The sequence below is a fragment of the Hemibagrus wyckioides genome, linkage group LG10, assembly GCF_019097595.1.
Source record: "Hemibagrus wyckioides isolate EC202008001 linkage group LG10, SWU_Hwy_1.0, whole genome shotgun sequence".
Taxonomy (NCBI): domain Eukaryota; kingdom Metazoa; phylum Chordata; class Actinopteri; order Siluriformes; family Bagridae; genus Hemibagrus; species Hemibagrus wyckioides.
The window spans coordinates 2,500,743-2,522,038 of NC_080719.1; the positions used below are offsets into that span (position 1 = coordinate 2,500,743).

The 21,296-nt window shown below is 39.6% G+C and overlaps 1 protein-coding gene across 1 annotated transcript in view; it reads left to right on the plus strand.

The window, feature by feature from the left end:
* Positions 1–21,296, plus strand: part of phlpp2 (PH domain and leucine rich repeat protein phosphatase 2) — a 57,021-nt gene that overhangs the window by 28,349 nt on the left and 7,376 nt on the right. The window contains exons 8-18 of the mRNA XM_058400995.1: positions 1,503–1,733; positions 6,598–6,800; positions 6,913–6,973; positions 13,282–13,377; positions 13,600–13,755; positions 14,990–15,190; positions 16,709–16,871; positions 17,650–17,780; positions 18,598–18,711; positions 19,480–19,674; positions 20,874–21,105. Coding sequence (XP_058256978.1) covers positions 1,503–1,733; positions 6,598–6,800; positions 6,913–6,973; positions 13,282–13,377; positions 13,600–13,755; positions 14,990–15,190; positions 16,709–16,871; positions 17,650–17,780; positions 18,598–18,711; positions 19,480–19,674; positions 20,874–21,105 — 1,783 coding nt within the window. The remainder of the gene's footprint in view (positions 1–1,502; positions 1,734–6,597; positions 6,801–6,912; positions 6,974–13,281; positions 13,378–13,599; positions 13,756–14,989; positions 15,191–16,708; positions 16,872–17,649; positions 17,781–18,597; positions 18,712–19,479; positions 19,675–20,873; positions 21,106–21,296) is intronic.

Below are 21,296 nucleotides of genomic sequence, written 5' to 3' on the forward strand. Positions count from 1 at the left end.
CGGATGATGAACGCCACTCAACTCCAGGCACATTTAAGGGAGGTGAGAGGAACCCAAGTGTCACGTCAGACCATTTGAAACCGTTTACATCAGCGTGGTCTGCGTGCTAGACGACCTGCAAGGGTACCTGACCACACCACCAGGCACAGGTGTCGGGCCAGGAAGCATTTACGCTGGACGAGGGGCCTCAGTGCTGTTGTCTGATAAGTCAATTCACGTTGAACAGAAATGATGGCCCCCAACGATGATGGAGACGTCAAGGAGAGCGCTATGCATCAGCCACTGTTGTGGTGGTGTTACAGTCTGGGCAGGTGTGTCTACTCAATACAGAACTGACCTACATCTTGTGAATGGTACAGTGACAAGCTAATACTACCTGAATAACATCATTAATCCAGTCATTGTGCCCCTGCATGAACAACACAGGCCTAATTTCATCTTCATGGACGACAATGCTCCAGCTCATCGAGGTCGCATCATTAGGGAACGGCTGCTGGAGGCTGGGGTACCTCAAATGGAGTGGCCTGCACTTTCTCCAGACCTGAATCCCATAGAAAACCTATGGGATCAGCTGAGTCGCCGTGTAGAGGCTCATACGCTGCACCCCAGAACCTCAATGACCTGAGGGCCGCCCTTCAAGAAGAGTAAATAAGTCGACTCGTGAACAACATGAGACGTCGTTGTCCAGCTGTAATTGATGGTCAAGGGCACATGACAGATTATTGAGACACTGAGATTTTTTGTTGTGGTATACCCACCACTGTTGTTGGCTTCTGTTTCAATAAATTGTTTGAGATGAGGAAATCACCACTGCAGCTTCTACTTAAATGCCCTACTTTCATGATATAGTATCACTGTAGCGTGAACTTTTTACATTTTCCATAAATTTCACCCAAAAGCCAAATATCCTTAATTTTTTGTGAGTAGTGTATATTATAAATAAATGTTATGGTTAAAATATATTTTACTACTGATACTGATATTATATAAAATTATATATTAAACAAATATTTCCACACAAAGATATTTTATAAATATTATTTTTAAAAATGTTATTTGTTAATTATTATTATTATTATTATTATTATTATTATTATTAAAAATATATTGTTTTATTATTGTTATTACTTTGTATTAACAATAGACAAAATAATGTGTTTTCTTAAATTTTTTCCCCTAGATTTATTTATTTATTTATTGCAGTATAATAGAAAAAAATTTATAATAATAATCAGTAAAAAGTGACTCAAAAAGTAACAAATCAAGGTGGACAAAAATACAGATAATACATAATACATAGATGGTTGAGGTTGAGATATTAATAAATATTATATAAATATTTATAAACATCAAAGCAGGTTGCCAGATCTGTATCTAAAATTCCAAATATTTGCAGAGTTTTTTTATTACGCTGTTTAGTGATGTAAGATAGCGAACTCTTTATCAGAATCCCACACGGATCTTTCAGCGTTTTTGATGTATTTTTTAATTTCCTCCTCCAGCCTGCAGACTCTCTCTCTGGACGGGAATCACTTGAGCTCTCTGCCTGATGAGTTGGGGGATCTGGCGCAGCTCTGCAGTCTCGGGCTCTCCTTCAACACGTTCCCTCACATCCCTGCCGTGCTGGAGAGGCTCAGCGCTGTGGACCGGCTGCTCATGTCCGGGAACCGAGTGGAAGCCTTGGAGCTGAGCAGACTGCTGAGGATGAGTCACGTCAAGAACATCGACTTACGGTGAGCCAAGAGCGCCTCGGGGTGCTTTATTCACGCCACAACTAACACACGTGCTGCCACTGAGAGGATTGGTAACTAAATTGGTACCAGTCCTGAATACGGTTCTGGCTTCCTACACAGAACCAATGAGAGGTGCTCATAAGGCGTGCGGGCGGAGCTAGAAAATCGCTCCGCTCTTATATTTCTTATTTATTTTGTAGTGGCTTTATGATCATGGTTCTGACATATAATTAAATGTTTTAGAATTCTTCTTTAAAAGCGAAACTTCTTGTATATTTTTAAGTTTGCATTCAACATATTTTTCACTAAGATTGACACCCTTGCTGTGTGCAGGTTACTCACCACTGACGTTGTATACGTTTTAAAGCTAAGGTCTGTAGCTTAGGTCTGATTATTTCATGAGTCGAACCCATCGCTAGTCTCCGCCCTACAGCAAAACTCCGCCTACGTTCACAACACTGTCTCTTTATTAAAGAATTAAGGATTGCATTGCAAGTCGATCTGGAATAGAGGTCTCGTTTCATCACATGGCAAATCTAAGCAAAATCTGGGCTCCTGATTGGTGCAAAAGAATAAAAAAAAGGACTTTCTTAATTTACATACTCATGTATATTCTTAGGCATTGATGTTTATAACGAAGGGAAAGGCTTAAGAGTGTTTTTATTCATGTTCAAACGATAAACATATTCAATTGTTTATTTTCCTGCAGTTATTTATTTATTTATTTATTTTGTATGTATTGAAAGGACTTGTTCTGGAGGACTTTAATGACGTCTCTCTTTTCTTGTTGGAGAAATGCAGACAAACACCAGATGTGAGCAGATGGGTGCGAATTGGCTATAAATAATTAGAGAGAAAATCAAAGAAAAAAAATTCCCATAGGGACAATAAAAATAAACAAATCAGACAATAAATTATTTTTTTCCTGTAGAATTAATAGAAGTTTTTCAAAAATAAAAAAAAAAAAAGCAAGTCCAATATGGTGTCTAGACAACAGCACAACGCATCATATCATCGTAGGGGGATTTAATCCACTTACAAAAATGTCAAATAAGCGATTAATTGACCAAATCTTTTGGAAGGAATTATTTTATACCAGAGCAAAGCTGTGATTATGGTTCCAAGCCCCGCCCCCAAAACGAGCGTCCATAGCGCCTCTTGATTTGGTTTGGTTTATAAATTCAAACTTAAATAAACAAATAACAAACACAAACTTTGTCCATAACATGTTCAAAAGTAAAATTTGGGTGTGGAGCTACAGATTTGCTGTTTTCTGTTTGTTTTTGTTTCACATTTACGGTATAAGAGTATTGTGGCTCAGGCTGTGAAATGTATAATGATAGAAAATCTAGTGTAAAAAAAAAAATCTGTACATAATACACTTTTCTGAGATATCACCAGTATCATGATACCTTTAAAAAAAATCAGATTTTTAATTTTTGTTGTCTTTGTATGTTATAAAATGTAAAACAAAACAAAAAACTTTTATTAAATTGTATTAAATTTTTTTTGTAATAAATGATAAATTTTTATTTATTTAGATTTTATTTGAATTGAATTTTATTGATAAAAAAATTAAATGCAAATATTTGAGACCTCAAAAAACCCCTGTATAATTAAAATTAAATCAAAAATAAAAATAAAACATGGTTTAAAATAAAAAATAATAATAATAATAATATAAATAAATAAATAAATAAATAAATAAATAAATAAATAAAATGAATACTCACTTTTAACTGTTACAGTTAAACAAATAACAAACACAAACTTTGTCAATAACATATTCAAAAGTAAAATCTGGGGGTGGAGCTATAGATTGTTTTGTGATGTCACAGAATAAGTAGACCAATCATGTCCCATATGCAGTTGGATTCTTGCCTGGTTAGTGCTGTATTTTGTCCTTTTTGGTAAAATATTTTGTGCTTTTTGACTAGTATTATGGGCTTCTCTCTCCATGCCATCTTGAGACATTATGTTTTAATCTCACACTTTTAATTATTATTATTATTTTTATTATTATTTTAACAATTCACGTCTTTAGTTGCGTCTCTTTAAACTTACGTCTCTATCGCTCTTTGTAGCTAGTCTAAGGCCTGATGAGTTGCCTTCAGCTAAATATTTACATACATATGTCCGTAATAAAACTGAATAAACCGCATACATTCGATGTTCTACAGAAGCCATGCTGATTGGTGTTTAAAAAGCCGGTGGTTCGTATCCAGACCACGGGCCGAACGGGACACGGTTTTGGCGGGGGGTTTGTCTTTTTGCTCCTCTCTTTGATCTTTCTCTCTCACTCCTGCTCTTTGTCTGTGAGTTAATGCTCCTGTCAGTCACTTTATACATAATGCACAATCCATAGACAACAGCAATGTAACAGGATCATCTGGTGTTACAAAACAGAGACGCTCGCCGATCTAGATTGAATGTTTCCACGCTCGTCTCACCTGACACGCCCATATATTACATCAGGGGAAACGGGCTTTTTCGCTCACTTTTTAGTTATGATGTTGATTTTGACTTGTTCTCTGTGTGGGGTTTTGGATTTGCTGGATTTATGAACAGAGCTCGTAAGAGATGTTTTACACTGCCATGGGAACGGGAGGAGATAGAAAGAAGAGTGAGGGGGCGGTATTTATATTTCATTAAATATCTCAGAGTAGATCACAAATCCTCCGTCTGATTTCAATAAACATAATCAGAATGAGGTTAATCCTTGACTTGGGCATGTTTTATAAAAAACAGCCGCCAGTTAACGAAGGAAAAAGCATCATTTTAAAGCACAAAATTTCTCAGTGAAACTGATTTGTGGGCGGAGCTACACACAAGCTAAGTGAACCAGTCACGCCCCGTATGCAAGTTATGAGCTGATTTTTTATTTTATTTTATTTTTTGCAGAATCTTGTTAGCAAGGAACTAGATGATGGTTGTCATGGTAACGTCATACTTTGATTTAGCTTACCTGGTAGCTAAATTAACCAACGTTAGCAATATTACGCCGGAGGAAAAGGTGTGGGTTTTTTGGGGGCTCATTTGCATACTCATGAATATTCATAGGTGCTGCTATTTTTAAAGCTGGTGAAGAGCTGGGGAATATCTTTAGTATTTTTTCAGGCACTAAAAATATTAAATGGTTGATTTTTCCGCACAGTTAATTTTTTGTAATTATTGAAAACGACGTTAAAGGACATTAATGACACTTCTCCTCTGGTGTCTCGTTTCTTGTGGGAGAAACGCAGACAAACACCAGATGTGAGCGGAGGGATTGGAGTTCCCACTGAGTTTTCGCTTCATGAAAGAAGCCTCCCTCCTTCCCCCCGTCCCTCCATCTCTCCATCCCTCCCTCCGAGGCGGATGCTCTCCTCAGGAGATGGCGTGTTAGCAGCTGTACACGCGGCAGAACATTGAGGAACATTAAGTGCTGGCATATCGGGTTATTCCGGTGTGAACAGCGAGGCTCGCGGCGCCGCGGTTTCACTTCTCTCTTCTCTCTGCAAAGTTTCCTATTTTCTCTTTTGTTTGTTAAAGTCAGATTTTCCGTTTCCTGCTGTTCAGCACGCCAAAGGAGGAAGGATCTGGGTTTATTTTAAGCAGTAATGTTCTCAGTTATCATGCTAGTCAGGTGTGGAAACATTCGATCCTTTGTCAGAGTCGGTCTGATTTTGATTCACAGTTTGGTTATAAAATTTATAAAAAATGATTCTGGATGTTTGTTTGTTTGTTTTTGTTTTACAGTTGTTGTGGCTCACGCTGTGAAATGTATAATGATACAATATTTGTAGTGTAAAAAAAAAATCACAATACACTTTTCTGACATGTCACTAGGATCGTGATGCCTTTTTATTTTTTTAAATTAATTCAGATTTTTAATTTTTTTTCAAATAACAACAAAGTTAAAACATTGAGTAGAAGCAGCTGATTTTATCCTGTATGTCTGTAAAATGTAAGAAAAAAAATTACACAATTTTTATTAAATTGTATTTGATTTATTAAATTAAATTGTATTTGATTTTAAATAAATGATTAATTTTTATTCTTTTTAATTTCATTTTCATTGGCTTTTATTAAAAACATTTTAAAATGCAAGCAAAAATAAAAGTAGCATTAAAAGCAGAATGAAATAAAATAAAAATTGAGTCAAAAATGGAATTTAAAATGAAAAATAATTAAATAAATAATTAAATAAAAATAATATCTACCTTTTCTTAATTAAATAAATAAATAAATAATAATAGTTGCCTTTTCTTAAATAAATAAATAAATAAATAAATAAATAAATAAATAAATAAATAACAATAATATTGACCTTTCTTAAATTAATAAATAAACAACTGAATAAACAACTGAATAAATAAATAAATAAATAAATAAATGGATAGATAGATAGATAGATAGATAGATAGATAGATAGATAGATAGATAGATAAATAAATAAATAAATAAATAAATAAATAAATAAATAAATAAATACTCACCTTTTCATAAATAAATAAATAAATATATTCACCTTTTCTTTTTTTGCTTCCTGAATTGCTTAGAGCTTGTTCAGTTGAGCTTCGTCTCTTCTTGTGTGTCATCTTCAAGTATCATGATTTAATATTTGTATGGTGTCATAACACACCCGAACACTGGACATGAGGTTGGATGTCACACACACACACACACTCATTTACACCCAGGAGTGATGTGGTGAAGTCTGTCGGTATGTTTCGGGGACTGAGGAGGAGAGCGGAGAACCCGTCTGGACATTGAGAACATGTGGAGCTCCATCCAGACACTAGCCTGAGCTCAGGATGAAACCCTAGAGCTGTGTTGAAGAATAATAACATTTCATTTCACAAATACTTCTCGTTCCTTTCAGTCTAAACAGACTCTGCAGCGTGAAAAGCGAGACTCTGGAGCCCATAAAGCAGCTCGTCCAGCTGGACCTGAGGGACAACCGGCTGACCGAACTGGACCTGAGCGCCGCCTGTAACCTGGACACTCTGCACTGCGAACGCAACCAGCTGGAGGCGCTCACGCTCAGCGGCTTCATGCTACGTAGTCTGTATGCCAGCAACAATCGTGAGTACCACCCTCTCTCTCTCTCTCTCTCTCTCACACACACACACACACTCTCTTACACTCTGAGTAAACACATACAGTCTGTTATATTGTCTTCAATGTTCTCTCACAGGTTTAGCTACAATCAGCATCTATCCGGTTCCTAATCAGCTGACGCACATGGACGTGTCCGGGTGAGTTCACGTCTATCTCTCTCTCTCTCTCTTTCTCTCTCTCTCTCTCTCTCTCTCTCTGTCTCTCTCTCTCTCTCTCTCTCTCTCTGCGCATGCGCGGATGTGAATGAGCGAGTTGAGCGTCGTGAGCGAGTTTGCGAGCGATTTCAAAACTTTATTGTCTTTTTTGGCAATTCATTAAATTTTTTGTTGTTGTTTGGTTTGCGTGTTTTGTGAGGAGCTGTGTTTGTGTGTTAGTGTGCGTGTGTGTGTGTTTGGGCGTGTGTGTGTTTGGGTGCGTGTGTGGTGTGTGTTTCCCGGTAAGGAGTGAGCCGGCATTTCGGCACACTTTGCGCCGGGAACATGGAGAAGGTGGATGATAGCGTGTACGAGTCTCTCACACGGCAGCATGGTGTGAGGATTGTGTGTAACGTTAGCGTGGAGGAGTGTGTGTTGGCGGTCGGGAAGGTGGTAGGGTACAGCAACATTTTAGCTGCCTCCCGTATGAACATTGCTATTGTGCTTTTTCTGAACTCTTTGAACAAAGTGAATGAGATTGTTAAACAGAAAGTGGTCATTAATGATTCCCTGGTAACGGTGCTTCCTCTCAGTACTCCATCGAAGAAAATAATTTTGTCAAACGTTCCTCCTTTCTTGAAAAATGACACCATTGCTAAAGAGCTCTCCTGCTATGGCAAAATGGTCTCTCCTATAAGGAAAATCCACATGGGCAGTAAAGCACCAGAGTTAAGAAACTCAAAGATAGTTTCCTTTAGGAGACTGGTGTACATGGTGCTGAATAATGGCGTGGAGGAGCTGGACTTAGCGATGAAATTTAGCGTGGGTGGCTTTGACTACACCGTTTTTGTGACTACTGACTCTGGCATGAAATGTTTCAACTGTGGTGAAACAGGACACTTGGTTCGTGCATGTCCAGAGAAGGTTAAAAAAGACGGGGCGACAGACAGGCAGGCTGAGCAGACTAGGCCAGATGTGCACAGTGGTGATACTGAGGGAGATGGGCCCTCTGTATCGGTTTCTCCAGTGGCTGAGTCTGTTACAGCTGACCCTCCTGCGGTTAAGCCCATAGCTGCTGCCTCCTCCATGCTGGATCCCGTCATGACCGTTCCCCCTGCGGTTGAGACCGGGCTCAGCGGAGGCAACCCTGGTGCTACTGTGGCGAAACCCGCAGGGGACAAAGCAGGAGCATCTGATCCTGCGAAAAGTGATAAAGAGATGGGCGAAACAACATCCGAACCCCCCTTGCAGACAAGCCAGGTGGAGGAACGGGACAGTCTCGATAATGGAGGTACAGATGCTGAGATGGAAGCAGAACCTGTTTTTAAAGTCCCCACTAAGCGTAAGAAAAAATCTAAAAGCAGGAACAACAAGCAGGCTAAGAAACACGAGTCAGACGTGGAAGAAAGTGATGGTGGCTCCACGGACTCAAGTTGGTCACAGTGCTCACAGTCAGACGAAAGGGAGACGGTTTACACACCAGCAGAAATATCAGCGTTTTTAAAAAACACCAAGGGCAAAAGGTCAGTGAATATCGAAGAATTTTTCCCAGACACTGAACAGTTTGTGTGTGACGTTAAAAAGTTAATGCGGTGTGGTGTGTTTGAAAAAACTGAAATCTATCGTCTGAAGGCCATAGTGACCAAACTTAGGAAGAACACCGAAGGTTCTTTATAGACTGCTGAGCTCTGTAATGCTTAACCAACTGATTGATTGAATTATGTGGGTGACATTTTATTATTTAATAATGAGTGCTATCACTGCCGTAACCCTTAACATCAATGGTGCCAGGGACCACAGAAAGAGAGCGGCAGTGTATGAGACGGTGAGACACAAGCATGCGGATGTTGTTTTCCTGCAGGAAACTCATCGCGATCCTGGAAACTCCTCGGACTGGGCAAGCGAGTGGAAGGGACTTGTGTTTTTAAGTCACAATACCTCTCTTAGTGGTGGTGTTGCCCTTTTATTTTCACCGTCTTTTAGCCCACAGTCTTATGATGTTGAAGAAGTTTTAAAAGGCAGGCTTTTAAAAGTGCGGGCGTTTTATGAGAACGAGATTTTTGTTTTTATTTGTGTGTACGCTCCCACCCTAAGTGTGGAGAGAATGGTGTTCTTAAATATTTTAAGCACTGTCATTGGTTCCTGTAGTCAGAGTGAAGTTTTAATCATTGGTGGGGATTTTAACTGCACTGAAGTCGTTTTAGATAGGAACCATTTAGAACCTCATGCTGCCTCTCGCAAACGCCTGTGTGAGTTAATCACAACACATGACCTGAGTGATGTTTGGAGGACTTTTCATGAAACAGAGAGACAATACACCTGGTCCCATTGTAAAGAGAACCTCCTCTCACTAGCAAGGCTTGATCGTTTTTACACTTTTAAACATCAGCTGAATATTTTTAGGTCCTGTGTTATTTATCCTGTGGGCTTTTCGATCATTTTATGGTACAGTGCACTTTTAAGAAGAGCAATGTAAAGCCACGTAGTGCCTACTGGCATTTTAATGCTGCTCTTTTAGATGATATTAATTTTAGAGAGAGTTTTATTTTCTTTTGGCATGCTTTTAGGCTCCAGAAGCCGACTTTTACATCACTGCAAGATTGGTGGGATGTGGCAAAAGTGCACATTCAAATGTTCTGTCAACGGTACGCTCACAATGTGACTAAGGACATCACCAGATCACTTAGAGCTCTAGAGATTGAGGTAGTGGAACTCCAGGGTTTGGTGGAGTCCACAGGAAATCGAGGCCATATTGAGGCTCTCAAAAAGAAAAAACATGCGTTGGGTGAGTTGTTGGACACAACAGTGCAGGGGGCGCTGGTCCGCTCGCGCTTTAAAAGTGTAACAGAGATGGACGCTCTGTCCAAGTTCTTCTTTAGTCTTGAGAAAAAAAATGGACAGAAAAGGTTCATACTTGCTTTGCGTACAGATTCAGGGGAGCTTGTAACTGATCCCACTGAAATTCGCAAGCAGACAGTCAGCTTTTACTCAAAGCTGTACAGGAGTGAGCTCACAGCTGTGCAGGAGGTGGAGGAAGATTTTGTCAGGAATCTTCCTAAAATAACCGATGATTCAGCTAGGGAACTGGACAGGGAGCTGACCCTCGATGAGTTGGAGGTTGCAATCAACAGCATGCAAAATGGGCGGTCACCTGGAATTGATGGGCTTTCGGTGGAGTTTTTTAAGGCTTTCTGGTCAGTGATAGGGCAGGACTTGCTGGAAGTATTGAAGGCGAGCATAAGCGAAGGCAGACTGCCGCTGAGTAGCCGTAGAGCAGTCCTGACCCTACTCCAAAAGAAGGGAGATCAGACTGACCTTAGGAACTGGCGCCCTGTCTCCTTACTCTGCACAGACTGCAAGGTGCTCTCAAAAGCATTAGCAACAAGGCTAGGAAAGGTGATGGAGCAAGTCATCCACTTTGACCAGACGTACTGTGTGCCTGGCAGGTCTATCCACGACAATGTACACTTAATTCGTGACATTTTGGACATCTCTAGGCTATTGGGGCTGAAGACTGGTCTTATTTTCATAGATCAGGAGAAGGCTTTCGACCGGGTTGAACACCAGTATTTGTGGAGGGCGTTAGAGAATTTTGGGTTCAACTCCGGGTTCAAGGCCATGATCCAGGTGCTGTACAGCGACATTGAGAGCGTACTGAAAGTTAACGGTGGTTTATCTGTGCCTTTTAAAGTGTATAGGGGTATTAGGCAGGGCTGCTCTCTGTCTGGCATGTTATACGTCCTGGCCATAGAACCTTTACTATGTCAGATAAGAAGCAAGATTTCTGGTCTGTCTATACCAAGGTGCAATACCCCATACTGTGTTTCTGCCTATGCTGATGATGTTGTTGTGATGGTGACTGAACAAAGAGATATTGATATTTTAACTGACATCATAATTAAGTTTAATGTGATATCTTCTGCAAAAGTAAACTGGAACAAAAGTGAAGCCATTTTAGTCGGGGATTGGAAAGGTGGGGAACCATGTCTCCCGGATAATTTGACCTGGAGAACAGGTGGTTTTAAATATTTGGGAGTGTACCTGGGAGACAGTAGCTATGTTAAGAAAAACTGGGAAGGCATAAGTGAAAAGCTAAAAGGACGTCTGAATAAATGGAAATGGCTCATTCCAAAGATGTCATATAAGGGCAGAACTTTGGTTATAAACAATCTAGTTGCTTCAATGTTATGGCACAGACTGGCCTGTATTGACCCCCCTCCCAAACTACTAGCAGACCTGCAGGCCATGATGGTGGACTTCTTCTGGGACAAGCTGCACTGGTTACCACAAAGCATTCTATACCTACCCAAGGAAGAGAGCGGACAAGGACTTATCCACTTATCCAGCAGGACTGTGGCCTTTCGTCTTTGTCATGTACAGAAGCTCCTCACTGGCCCAGAGAACCTCTCATGGAGAGCAGCTGCGAACGGAATACTACGCACAGTGGGAGGATGGGGTCTGGACAGGTCACTGTTTTTAATGGACACAAAGCAACTAAGCTTAACTGGATTACCAGCTTTTTATCAAGGTATTTTTAAAGTTTTTAACCAGTTCAGATTGCAGAAGGAAGACTGTCACTGTGCTGGCTTCTCGATGAACCTCTCATCCATGGCGCTCGGCTGGATGTCACCAGCAGGATCTCTCCAGCCTTAACCAGAGCATTGATCTCCACAAGGACTGTAACACTACGACAGTTGGTGCAACTGTCAGGACCGGACTTTGCTCACTCAGACGATGTAGCAACAAAGCTAGGGGTAAAGTCTGTACGTGTGGTTGCACAGCTTTTACAGAGGTGGAGGTCAGCACTTACATCTGAAGAGCGCATGCAGCTCAGGGACTACTGCGCTGGGGTGGTCAGCTCTGAGGAAGGTGAGCCCAATCCAGTTCTTTCTCTTGTACCTAATCTGTCAGAGGTCTCAGGTCCCCTCCTCGGAGATGGGGAAAGAACAGCTATAGGCCTTAACACAGCCTCGGGTAAGAGCCTCTATAAACTGTGTGTAAAAGTTTACAACAAGAGATGGCTAGACGGGAGGGTAGACACGCCCTGGCGCAGTGTCCTTGGGCTGAACGATGATGTAAAGCCAGAGTGGCGAAGGTTGTACAAACCACCGTTCACTAAAAGAACAGGTGACCTGCAGTGGAGAATACTGCATGGCATTGTCTCTGTAAACGCTTTTATCTGTATTTTAAACCCAGAGGTCACACATGAGTGTCCTTTTTGTTTACAGAAGGAGACAGTGTTTCATGCTTTTATGAACTGTTTTAGACTTCGTCCACTTTTTAGTGTTTTAGCGAGTGTCTTTGAGTGTTATAACACGGTTTTTACCCCACAGGTTTTTATCCTTGGTTTTAAATACACCAGAAAAGAAAGGTTCAAGTGTCAGCTGGTCAATTTTATCCTGGGCCAGGCGAAACTGGCCATCTGCACCAGCAGAAAGAACAAAGTGACCCAGAACACACAACATGATGTTACTGTAATCTTTCAGAGACTGGTCAGAACAAGGGTCTTTGTTGATTTCAACTTTTATAAAAGTATGAATGACCTTGAAAAGTTCCAGCTGATGTGGTGTTATGGGGAGCCGTGTGTACTGTTTTAAATGATGAACTGCTGTTTGCACGTGAGTTTGGATGAACTTTTATTTTAACTTCCTGTGTATTTTAATAGTTTTTTAACTAGGTTTTTGATGTGCCATTTATTTATTTATTTATCTTTATAAATGGACTACTTTATTTATTTAATTATTTAACTATTTATTTACTCAATTTCCCTTGTGAAATTTGCTGCTAAAGTGAACGAATAATTGGATTTAATAAATGACCATCAAAAGTCAACAGTCTCTCTCTCTGGGTCTCTCTCTCTCTCCCTCTCCCTCTCTCTCTCTCTCTCTCTCTCTCTCTCTCCGGCCCCCCCTCTTTTTCTATTAGCACCATCAAAACTGTCTAATTTTTAATACCAGGCCATTTGACTGACAGGACAGATGACCAATCATGGCCTGTCCAGGAAATTCTCATTTACTTTGAGAGCTCTGATCTGAGGAGGCTGATGCTAAGCTACGTTTAAGCTAACTGCTATAACCATTGTTTAAGCTCCAGCTGAAACACAAGCTAGCTAAAGCTAGGCTAGCAACTGTTCTGTTAGTTAACTAACCAGATTAGTTTGCACGTTAGCTGTCTAGCAGCTTATATACTGCGTAAACCGTTAGCTATGTTTGCTAGCAAGTCTGGATGATTACAGATTGGTAGGAAGTCCAATTAACCTCTGATTTTAAATGAATTGTGTGTGTGTGTGTGTTTGTGTGATGATGGGACAGGAATGTTATGGAGTGTCTGCCTGACTGGGTGTGTGACAGCAGAAAGCTTGAGGTGCTGGACGTCTCCCACAATCTGCTGTTGGAGCTGCCGGCCAGGTCAGTAACGTCCTTCAACATCCTTTTAACCTCCACTGTGGAGTGAGACATGACAAAGACATTCAGAGTCTCTGGTAAAATGAGTTAAGTGGACTGGAGATGACCAGAGCTGAAACGTTGTGTTTTGGCTCGCTTCATCACCACAGACCTATAAAAGAGCTTATGGACAGGGTTTGGGAAGTGATGACCCGGAGTCTGTTTCCTGTCTGTGTCCTTCATTAGGCTGCTCAGTGGTCTGAGTCTGAGGAAGCTGCTGCTGGGCAGTAACTCCTTACAGCGAGTGCCTGAGTTCCTCGATCACATCCCTCTGGAAACCCTGGACCTGCAGCACAACAAACTCACTGAGCTCCCAGAGAGCTTCTTCTCCAAGGCCTTAAAGTAGGTCTCACTCTCTGTCTGTCTGTCTGTCTGTCTGTCTGTCTGTCTCATTCTCTCTGTCTGTCTGTCTCACTCTCTGTCTCTCGCTGTCTCTCTCCCACTGTCACTTTCACTTTGTCTGTCTCTCATTCTCTCTGGCGGTCTTTTACTTTCACTTCCTCTGTCTATCTGTTTGTCTGCCTGTCTCTCTCTCTCTCTCTCTCTATCTGTCTATATATATATATATATATATATATATATATATATATATATATATATATATATATATAGACAGACAGAGAGAGAGAGAGAGAGAGAGAGAGAGAGAGAGAGACAGTATATATATATATATATATATATATATATATATATATATCTTTCTCTATCCCTCTCTCTCACACTCTCTCTGTCCCTATGCAAATTTCTCTCTTTCTATATCTCTCTCTATTTCTCTCTCTCTCTTTCTCTCTCCTTTTCTCTCTCTCTCTTTATCTCTCTTTCTCTGTCTCTATCTCTTTCTTTCTATTTCTCACTCTCTCTCCTTGTCCATATGTCAATTTCTATCCCCCCCTCTCTACCCCCCCCGTCTCACTCTCTCTCTCTCCCCCACTCTATCTCTCTCTCCCACTCTCTCTCTCTCTCTCTCTCTCTCTCCTATGATCAGCAGTAGTGTACAGAGTGGAGTGGAGACGCCGCACTGATCCTCCACTGGAAATGTTTAATCCACTTTGTAGCAGTGAAGTCGTTTCTCCCATATTAGCGTGGGAAAGGAAGCAGGCATGGGGGGTGTGGTGCTGTAACCCGAGCACGCAGAAGTAATTTCCTGTGGGCGAGGTCATCGGTCAGTCAGCTTTTACGGAACCAAATCTTTAATAACGTTGTCTCGAGCAGCGTGGAGTCTTTTAGAGCATCTCATCTTCTTTAGATGGGAGATTTTTTTTTTTCGATAAGTGTTTTCATTCCATTAAGCAATGCGAGCCTATCGATTTCCTGTTCCTGTCCTCTTTCGTCCACTTCATCCTGAGATCACGGATGAGAAGCGGCTCTGGCACTGCCATTATTGCGGGGAACTAAGCAGTGTGTATATAGGATATATATATATATATATATATATATATATATATATATATATATATATATAATTGCCTCTCTGTTAATCTCACTGATCATTATCATGCTGGATTTTAAAACAAAATAAAAAGATCATTTTTAAACATAACTCACAGCCTTTTTGTGTTTTTGGTTTTTGTTTCAGTTTAAAATACCTGAACGTGTCCGCCAACGCGCTGGAGACAATCCCACCGAGTAGCCAAACCGAGGAGAGCCTCAGCACGCTCCAGGAGCTCTACCTCACCGGGAACAACCTGAACGAGAACTGCGCCGCCCTGCTGGTGGGACACCAGAATCTGCGGGTTTTACACGTGGCCTATAATCAGCTGCTGTCTTTCCCAGCAAGGTATCAGAGTCTCTGTGAGGTCTCGAGAGGACGAGATGGCAAAAGAATTATGTCATACAACCGTCTGTTAACACCCAGAATATTACTTATTACATGCAGGATTAATTACATTTATTAATTAGCTAACTAGTACAATAATTACCAATAGCAACAATACTACCACTACTACTACTACTTCTAATAATAATAATTGTTATTAAATAAAACAAAATAAATAAAATTAAATTAAATAAATGAAGTAACTAAACAATTAACCAGTTAAATAAATATATAAATGAATAAATAAATAAGTGGATAAATAAATACCTTATTATGTAAATAAATAAATAAATAAATGGATAGACAAATAAATGAACGGATAAATAAATAAATAAATAAATGGATAGACAAATAAATAAACGGATAAATAAATGTATAAATAAATACATTATTATATAAATAAATAAATGGGTAAATAAATGGATAAATAAATACATTAATATATAAATAAATAAGTAAATAAGTAAATACATGGATAGACAAATAAAACAAATGAATAAATAAATGGATAAATAAATACATTATTATATAAAAAATTATTGATAGGATATACACTGATCAGGCATAACATTATGACCGCTGAGAGGTGACGTGAATAAGACTGATGATCTCCTCATCATGGCACCTGTTAGTGGGTGGGATATATTAGGCAGCAAGTGAACATTTTGTCCTTAGAGTTGATGTGTTAGAAGCAGGAAAAATGGACAAGTGTAAGGATTTGAGCGAGTTTGACGAAGGGCCAAATTGTGATGACTAGACCACTGAATCAGAGCATCTCCAAAACTGCAGCTCTTGTGGGGTGTTCCCAGTCTGCAGTGGTCAGTATCTATCAAAGGTATCCTTTTAAGTCCTTAAGTCCTTTTTAAAGGATCTGCTTCTAACATCTTGGTGCCAGATACCACAGCACACCTTCAGGGATCTAGTGGAGTCCATGCTTCAACAGCTGTTTTGGCAGCAAAAGGAGGGGGACTAACACAATATCAGGCAGGTGGTCACAATGTTATGCCTGATCGGTGTATAGCCTCCACATTAAGAAGCTAACACGGCTTTAGTTCTTATACAGACCCAAGAGTTAGTTATCAACTGAAGTTATCAACTTTAATGCTTTTTTCTACATTATGTCTTCGGTGATCCCTCCTTATTATGAGATATTACTTGAAAAATAACACACTAGAATAAAAGACCCCCCCCCCAAAAAAAAAAAATTAAAAAAATAAAATAAAATAAAATAATAAAAATAAAAATAAAACAGGAAATTCTCTGAAATAACCCAAGTAGCCATGTCCCCTTCCACTACATCACATAAATATAATATTTTTCGACAAATAATTAGATTCGTGGCCTACAATGAAGTGTCAGATTTAACGCTTCATCACAGAATTCACCTTGTGATGGTTCGTATGAAATAAAATACTCAAGCCATTTGTGAAAGGATTCCTCTCCAATGTTTTCACCTTTTTCTCTGACGGTGTTGATCAGTAAGCTGAGCAAGCTGGAGCTGCTGGAGGAGCTGAATGTGAGCGGGAACAAGCTGAAGAGCGTCCCGTCCACCGTGTCCAGCTGTAAGAGACTTCACACCCTCATCTCACACTCCAACCACATCAGCGTCTTCCCCGAGGTCCTCAACCTGCCCGAGATAAAGGTCAGTATGAGCACACGAGTCAGCATGAGGACAGATGTTAAAATCTCCAGGGGAAAATTGAACACATATTCATCAGTGGGGTCCCAATAATTTTGAAACCAATGTGAATGTTATACATTGTTATGTTCATGGGGGTTATACTGTACATCTCTGTGTGTGACAGCCAAGAGTATTACTGTATTACATGTGAGATTAATTAATCAGCTAGCTAATTTGTTTATTTAACAAACAGCAACAACATTAATTATTTATTAAATATTTGTTATAATAAAATAACAAAAATAACATAAATAATAAATAATAAAATTACATTAAATACAATTAATTAATACAATTAGATAACAATAAATAAAAGTTTAAAAAAAGCAAACAAATAAATAAATATTGCTTTTAATAATTAACATTTACGTTTTATTTGTTTACAGTAATTAACATTATTGTATTAATAATATATTTATATGGGTGTTATTTTTAATTAATTTATTTTTATTGCATTAACCTGTGGTCAAAATATTCATGATTTCAGCATTTTTAGCAATTTTCTTAATTTTTAAAAGTTTGAAATTCATTAGAATGTAAATTATTTTACATTTCTATTTATTTATTTATTTATTTATTTATTTATTTATTTATTTATCAATCATTTAGTTATTTTCGAGATTTTCTTACTCTCTGTGGCTCAATTCAGATTGCTTCTAATGTAGGGTTTTATCATAACATAAGGAAATACAAAATCAGGTATTTGCTTAACATATATGTGTTGTGTGTGTGTGTGTAGCTGGTAGACGTCAGCTGTAATGAGCTCACCGAGATCCTGGTGCCTGATTTGGTCCCGGCTACGCTGCAGGAACTGGACCTGAGTGGGAACAGCAGTCTGATGCTGGAACACAAAACCCTCAACCTGTTCAGGTGAGCTGTCACACCTCTGTGGACGGAGCGCAGACGCTACCACGGGTTTTAGTTTAGAGAGAAGCGAGTGACGGGAATCATCAGAGCGATATTCACTGACTGCTCATCAGTTCTGGTGAATCCGTGGTGCGTTCACACGCAGACATTTTACTGAGTTTACAAGAATATTCCTCGCTTCTCTTGAAGCCTTTACTTTTCTGACAGACGTATTAATTAGTAAATACTTTAATACATGTAATATTCTAATATTCAGTACTTCCAGGATTTTTTTTGTAATTGTTGTGGCCAAAAATGTTTCACATGATTGTTCTCCTCCCATTGAGACACATACGGTATGTAATGAAGTTCTATGAGAGCTGTACTCATGTTCCTCACACGTGAATGGAAGAAGGATTTGGCTGAATACACGTTTTTATGATCTCATTTAACTGAAATCTTGAACGGAATCTGCAAAAAAAATCTGCAGAAATTCTGAAAACTCTCCCAAAAAATCACAAAGTCCTGGAGGGAGTGAATAACAAATGCAGTACAGTGGAACCTTGGCATACGTATATCCTCCCTTACAAATTTTCTCTTTAAGAATTGAAATTTTGCAAGCAATTTGCATCGGCACACAAAGCATTTTTGGCATACAGACGAACGAACCGAACCTAGGCTAATTTGCACGTTCAATGTATGATGCACGTATGATGTATGATTTTTCTGAATTTAACTATTTGAAAATCTTTCTAAAAAAAATTTTAAGATCTTTTAGGTGTTATTACAAATTCTGGTTCAGATTTTAACATGACTTCCTGTTGAAATATCTTTCTCTCAGTCATATAACCACTCTGAAGCTGGACCAGAAGCCGTCTCTGAGCGTGACGGACTCGCAGGGCTCGTGTCTTCTCTGGGATCACGGCTATGCCGAGATGAGCGGCCAGAGAAACAAGTGAGCATCACCAAACATTTACACTAATCCCTCAGTGAGTCTGGATGTAAAGAACGTTTTTCATGTTTAATGAGGCGTTCGTTCCGCGCTCCCCCTCAGAGGGTCATCACCTTTAATCCTTTTCACTCGTCTCTGCTGTCAGTGTCAGATATCCGTCCTTTCCTCTGTGTCCTTTTTCTGTTAAACCACAGCGCTGCTGAATTCTCCGTTCTGATTGGCCATGAGGTGTTGATACATTTTCTGACAGTGGAGACACTGCAGAGGCAAATCAGAGCCTTCACAAAAAGCGTCACAAAATTAAAAAGCAGCCATTTGGCGACTTTTACAAGCAAGAGACATTCAACAACATACTAAGAGCTGTTTACTCTAAGACGGTCTGTTCCAATACTTTTGCCCATCTAAAACTCAAGTGTTCTGGCTTATGTTTTAGGTTGTTTAACTTATCTAGATGTAAATATCAGACTGTGAGAGCTCATCTTATATTACTCTTTTTATGCCTTCATTGTGAAGCAAAAACAAATGAATTGGTCTGGCCGTTCCAATACTTTTGGATTGGAGTGTCTGTATTAATTACCGTGTTCTAATACGGTATCATTTGTTTGCGTGTGTGTAAAGAAGTTGTTATTTTATGTAACTGATGGAAGGAGTCTCCAGTTTCAGGAAAGAGGAGTTTACACCACACAGTTGTTGATTATTTTCCTATAACAGCATGATGCAAAGTTCTTATAGCTCTGAGGTTGTTTTGGTCTGAGATTGTTGTCTGTGTAGGTTGTGTGTGTCGGTGCTGGCCATGGATCGTTTCGGGGACGGCGCGGAAGCGGTTTACGGGATTTTTGATGGCGACCGGAATGAGGAAGTGCCGCGGTTGCTGCAGTGCACCATGGGAGACGTGCTGGCTGAAGAGCTCCAGCACAGCAGCGTGGACAACGTGTACATGTGCAACACTTTCCTCACCTCACACAGGTACTCTTACAAGGGAAAAATTATAAAAAAAGTTTTTATTTATTAGGGATCATCTTTGGAACACTTTCGGAATTCCATTTTGTAACTACTTCCATTTATGGTAATATTGGGTGGAGCGTATTTATTTTATATCCCAATACTAATTGTTCTTGACATGGCTGATTGAACTAAAGGGTTAAATACAATTTCTGGTGTATCCCCAACACCAAACAAGGAATATTTCTACAGAATTTATATAAATAGTAAGTCTATACTGCAGTTATCTCCATATATGGTAAAGCCGAGTAGGTTATATTTCTGATACCTGATCACCTAAACCCGGGAAGACAGTGTACACATTTCTAAAATTCTGCACAAAAGTCATTTTAGTCCATCATACACACCTGGTGCTGATTCATATGCTCACAGTTTCTAAATATAAATATATAAAGAAATCAGCACACAGCGTACAGGAAACACAATCCCTGGAGATATTCTCTAAATAGAAACATTTGAGCTTCATCAGAATTTATAATCAGCAACAGTATTATATGGGATCTTCATTTAATATACACTGTATTGTTCAGTCACTCGTTTTGCTGACAATGTTGCTGCTCTATTTATTGCTGCTGAACGACTCAATAATTCTAATCCTGTGTACTTATTATTATTAATTATTATCCTGTTCATTTGACATGTGTTTCTATCACAAAATGATGTTGCTAGCATATAAAATTTGTAAAACTTGAGCTGCTCCAGCATGTGAATATCATATCCACTTTATTTTATGTTACTGATTTCAGCCAGCATATTTATAGTACCAATGCCAGTCACTGAGAATAAACCTAACCCTAACCCCCAATCCTAACAACTAACCCTGACCCCATCTCAACAACTAACCTTGACCCCTAACCCTAACCCAAAACTAGCCCTAGACATAAACCCAACCCTAGCATCATACCTATCTCTAGCCATAAACCTAAACTTAGCTCTAACCCTAGCCATAAACCTAACCCTAAGCCCTAACCAATAGGGTTAGTGGGAAAGGTCAAGGGTTAGGGCTAGGGTTAGGTTTAACCCTAACCCTAGCCCCTAACCCTAAACCTAGACCTAGACCTAAGGTTGACTGATTTCCACAACAGGCAGTAGCACCCAGCTAATTAACACATCAAAGAGTCAGGGGAAAACATTTTTCTTTTTCTACACTGTGTGCCTTGTAGAAAGCTGGGAATGGCTGGACAGAAGCTCGGGGCTTCGGCTCTCCTGTGCTACATACACCACGAGTCCTCTGAGTCGAGCAGCTACTTCAGCCTGACCGTAGCCAACGTAGGAACCTGCCAGGCTGTCCTATGTCGCGACGGTCATCCGTTGGCACTGTCCAAAGTCCTTAGCCTGGAGCAGAGTGCTGAGGAGATGGAGAGGGTCAAAACAGCCAAGGCAATCATCACTGAGGTAAATTTTCTAGCTACACCCTAGCTAATGTGACAAATATGAGCAGGTTTCCCACATTTGAATAACCTCCTAGCTAATTTAGCTTATATTGGTGTTATTTTTGATGAACAGCAGGAGAACATGGGGGTATTACTTCAGTGGCTAAAATCCAAAAAAAATTTTATTGATAAGAATCTCCCAAACTTTTTGGT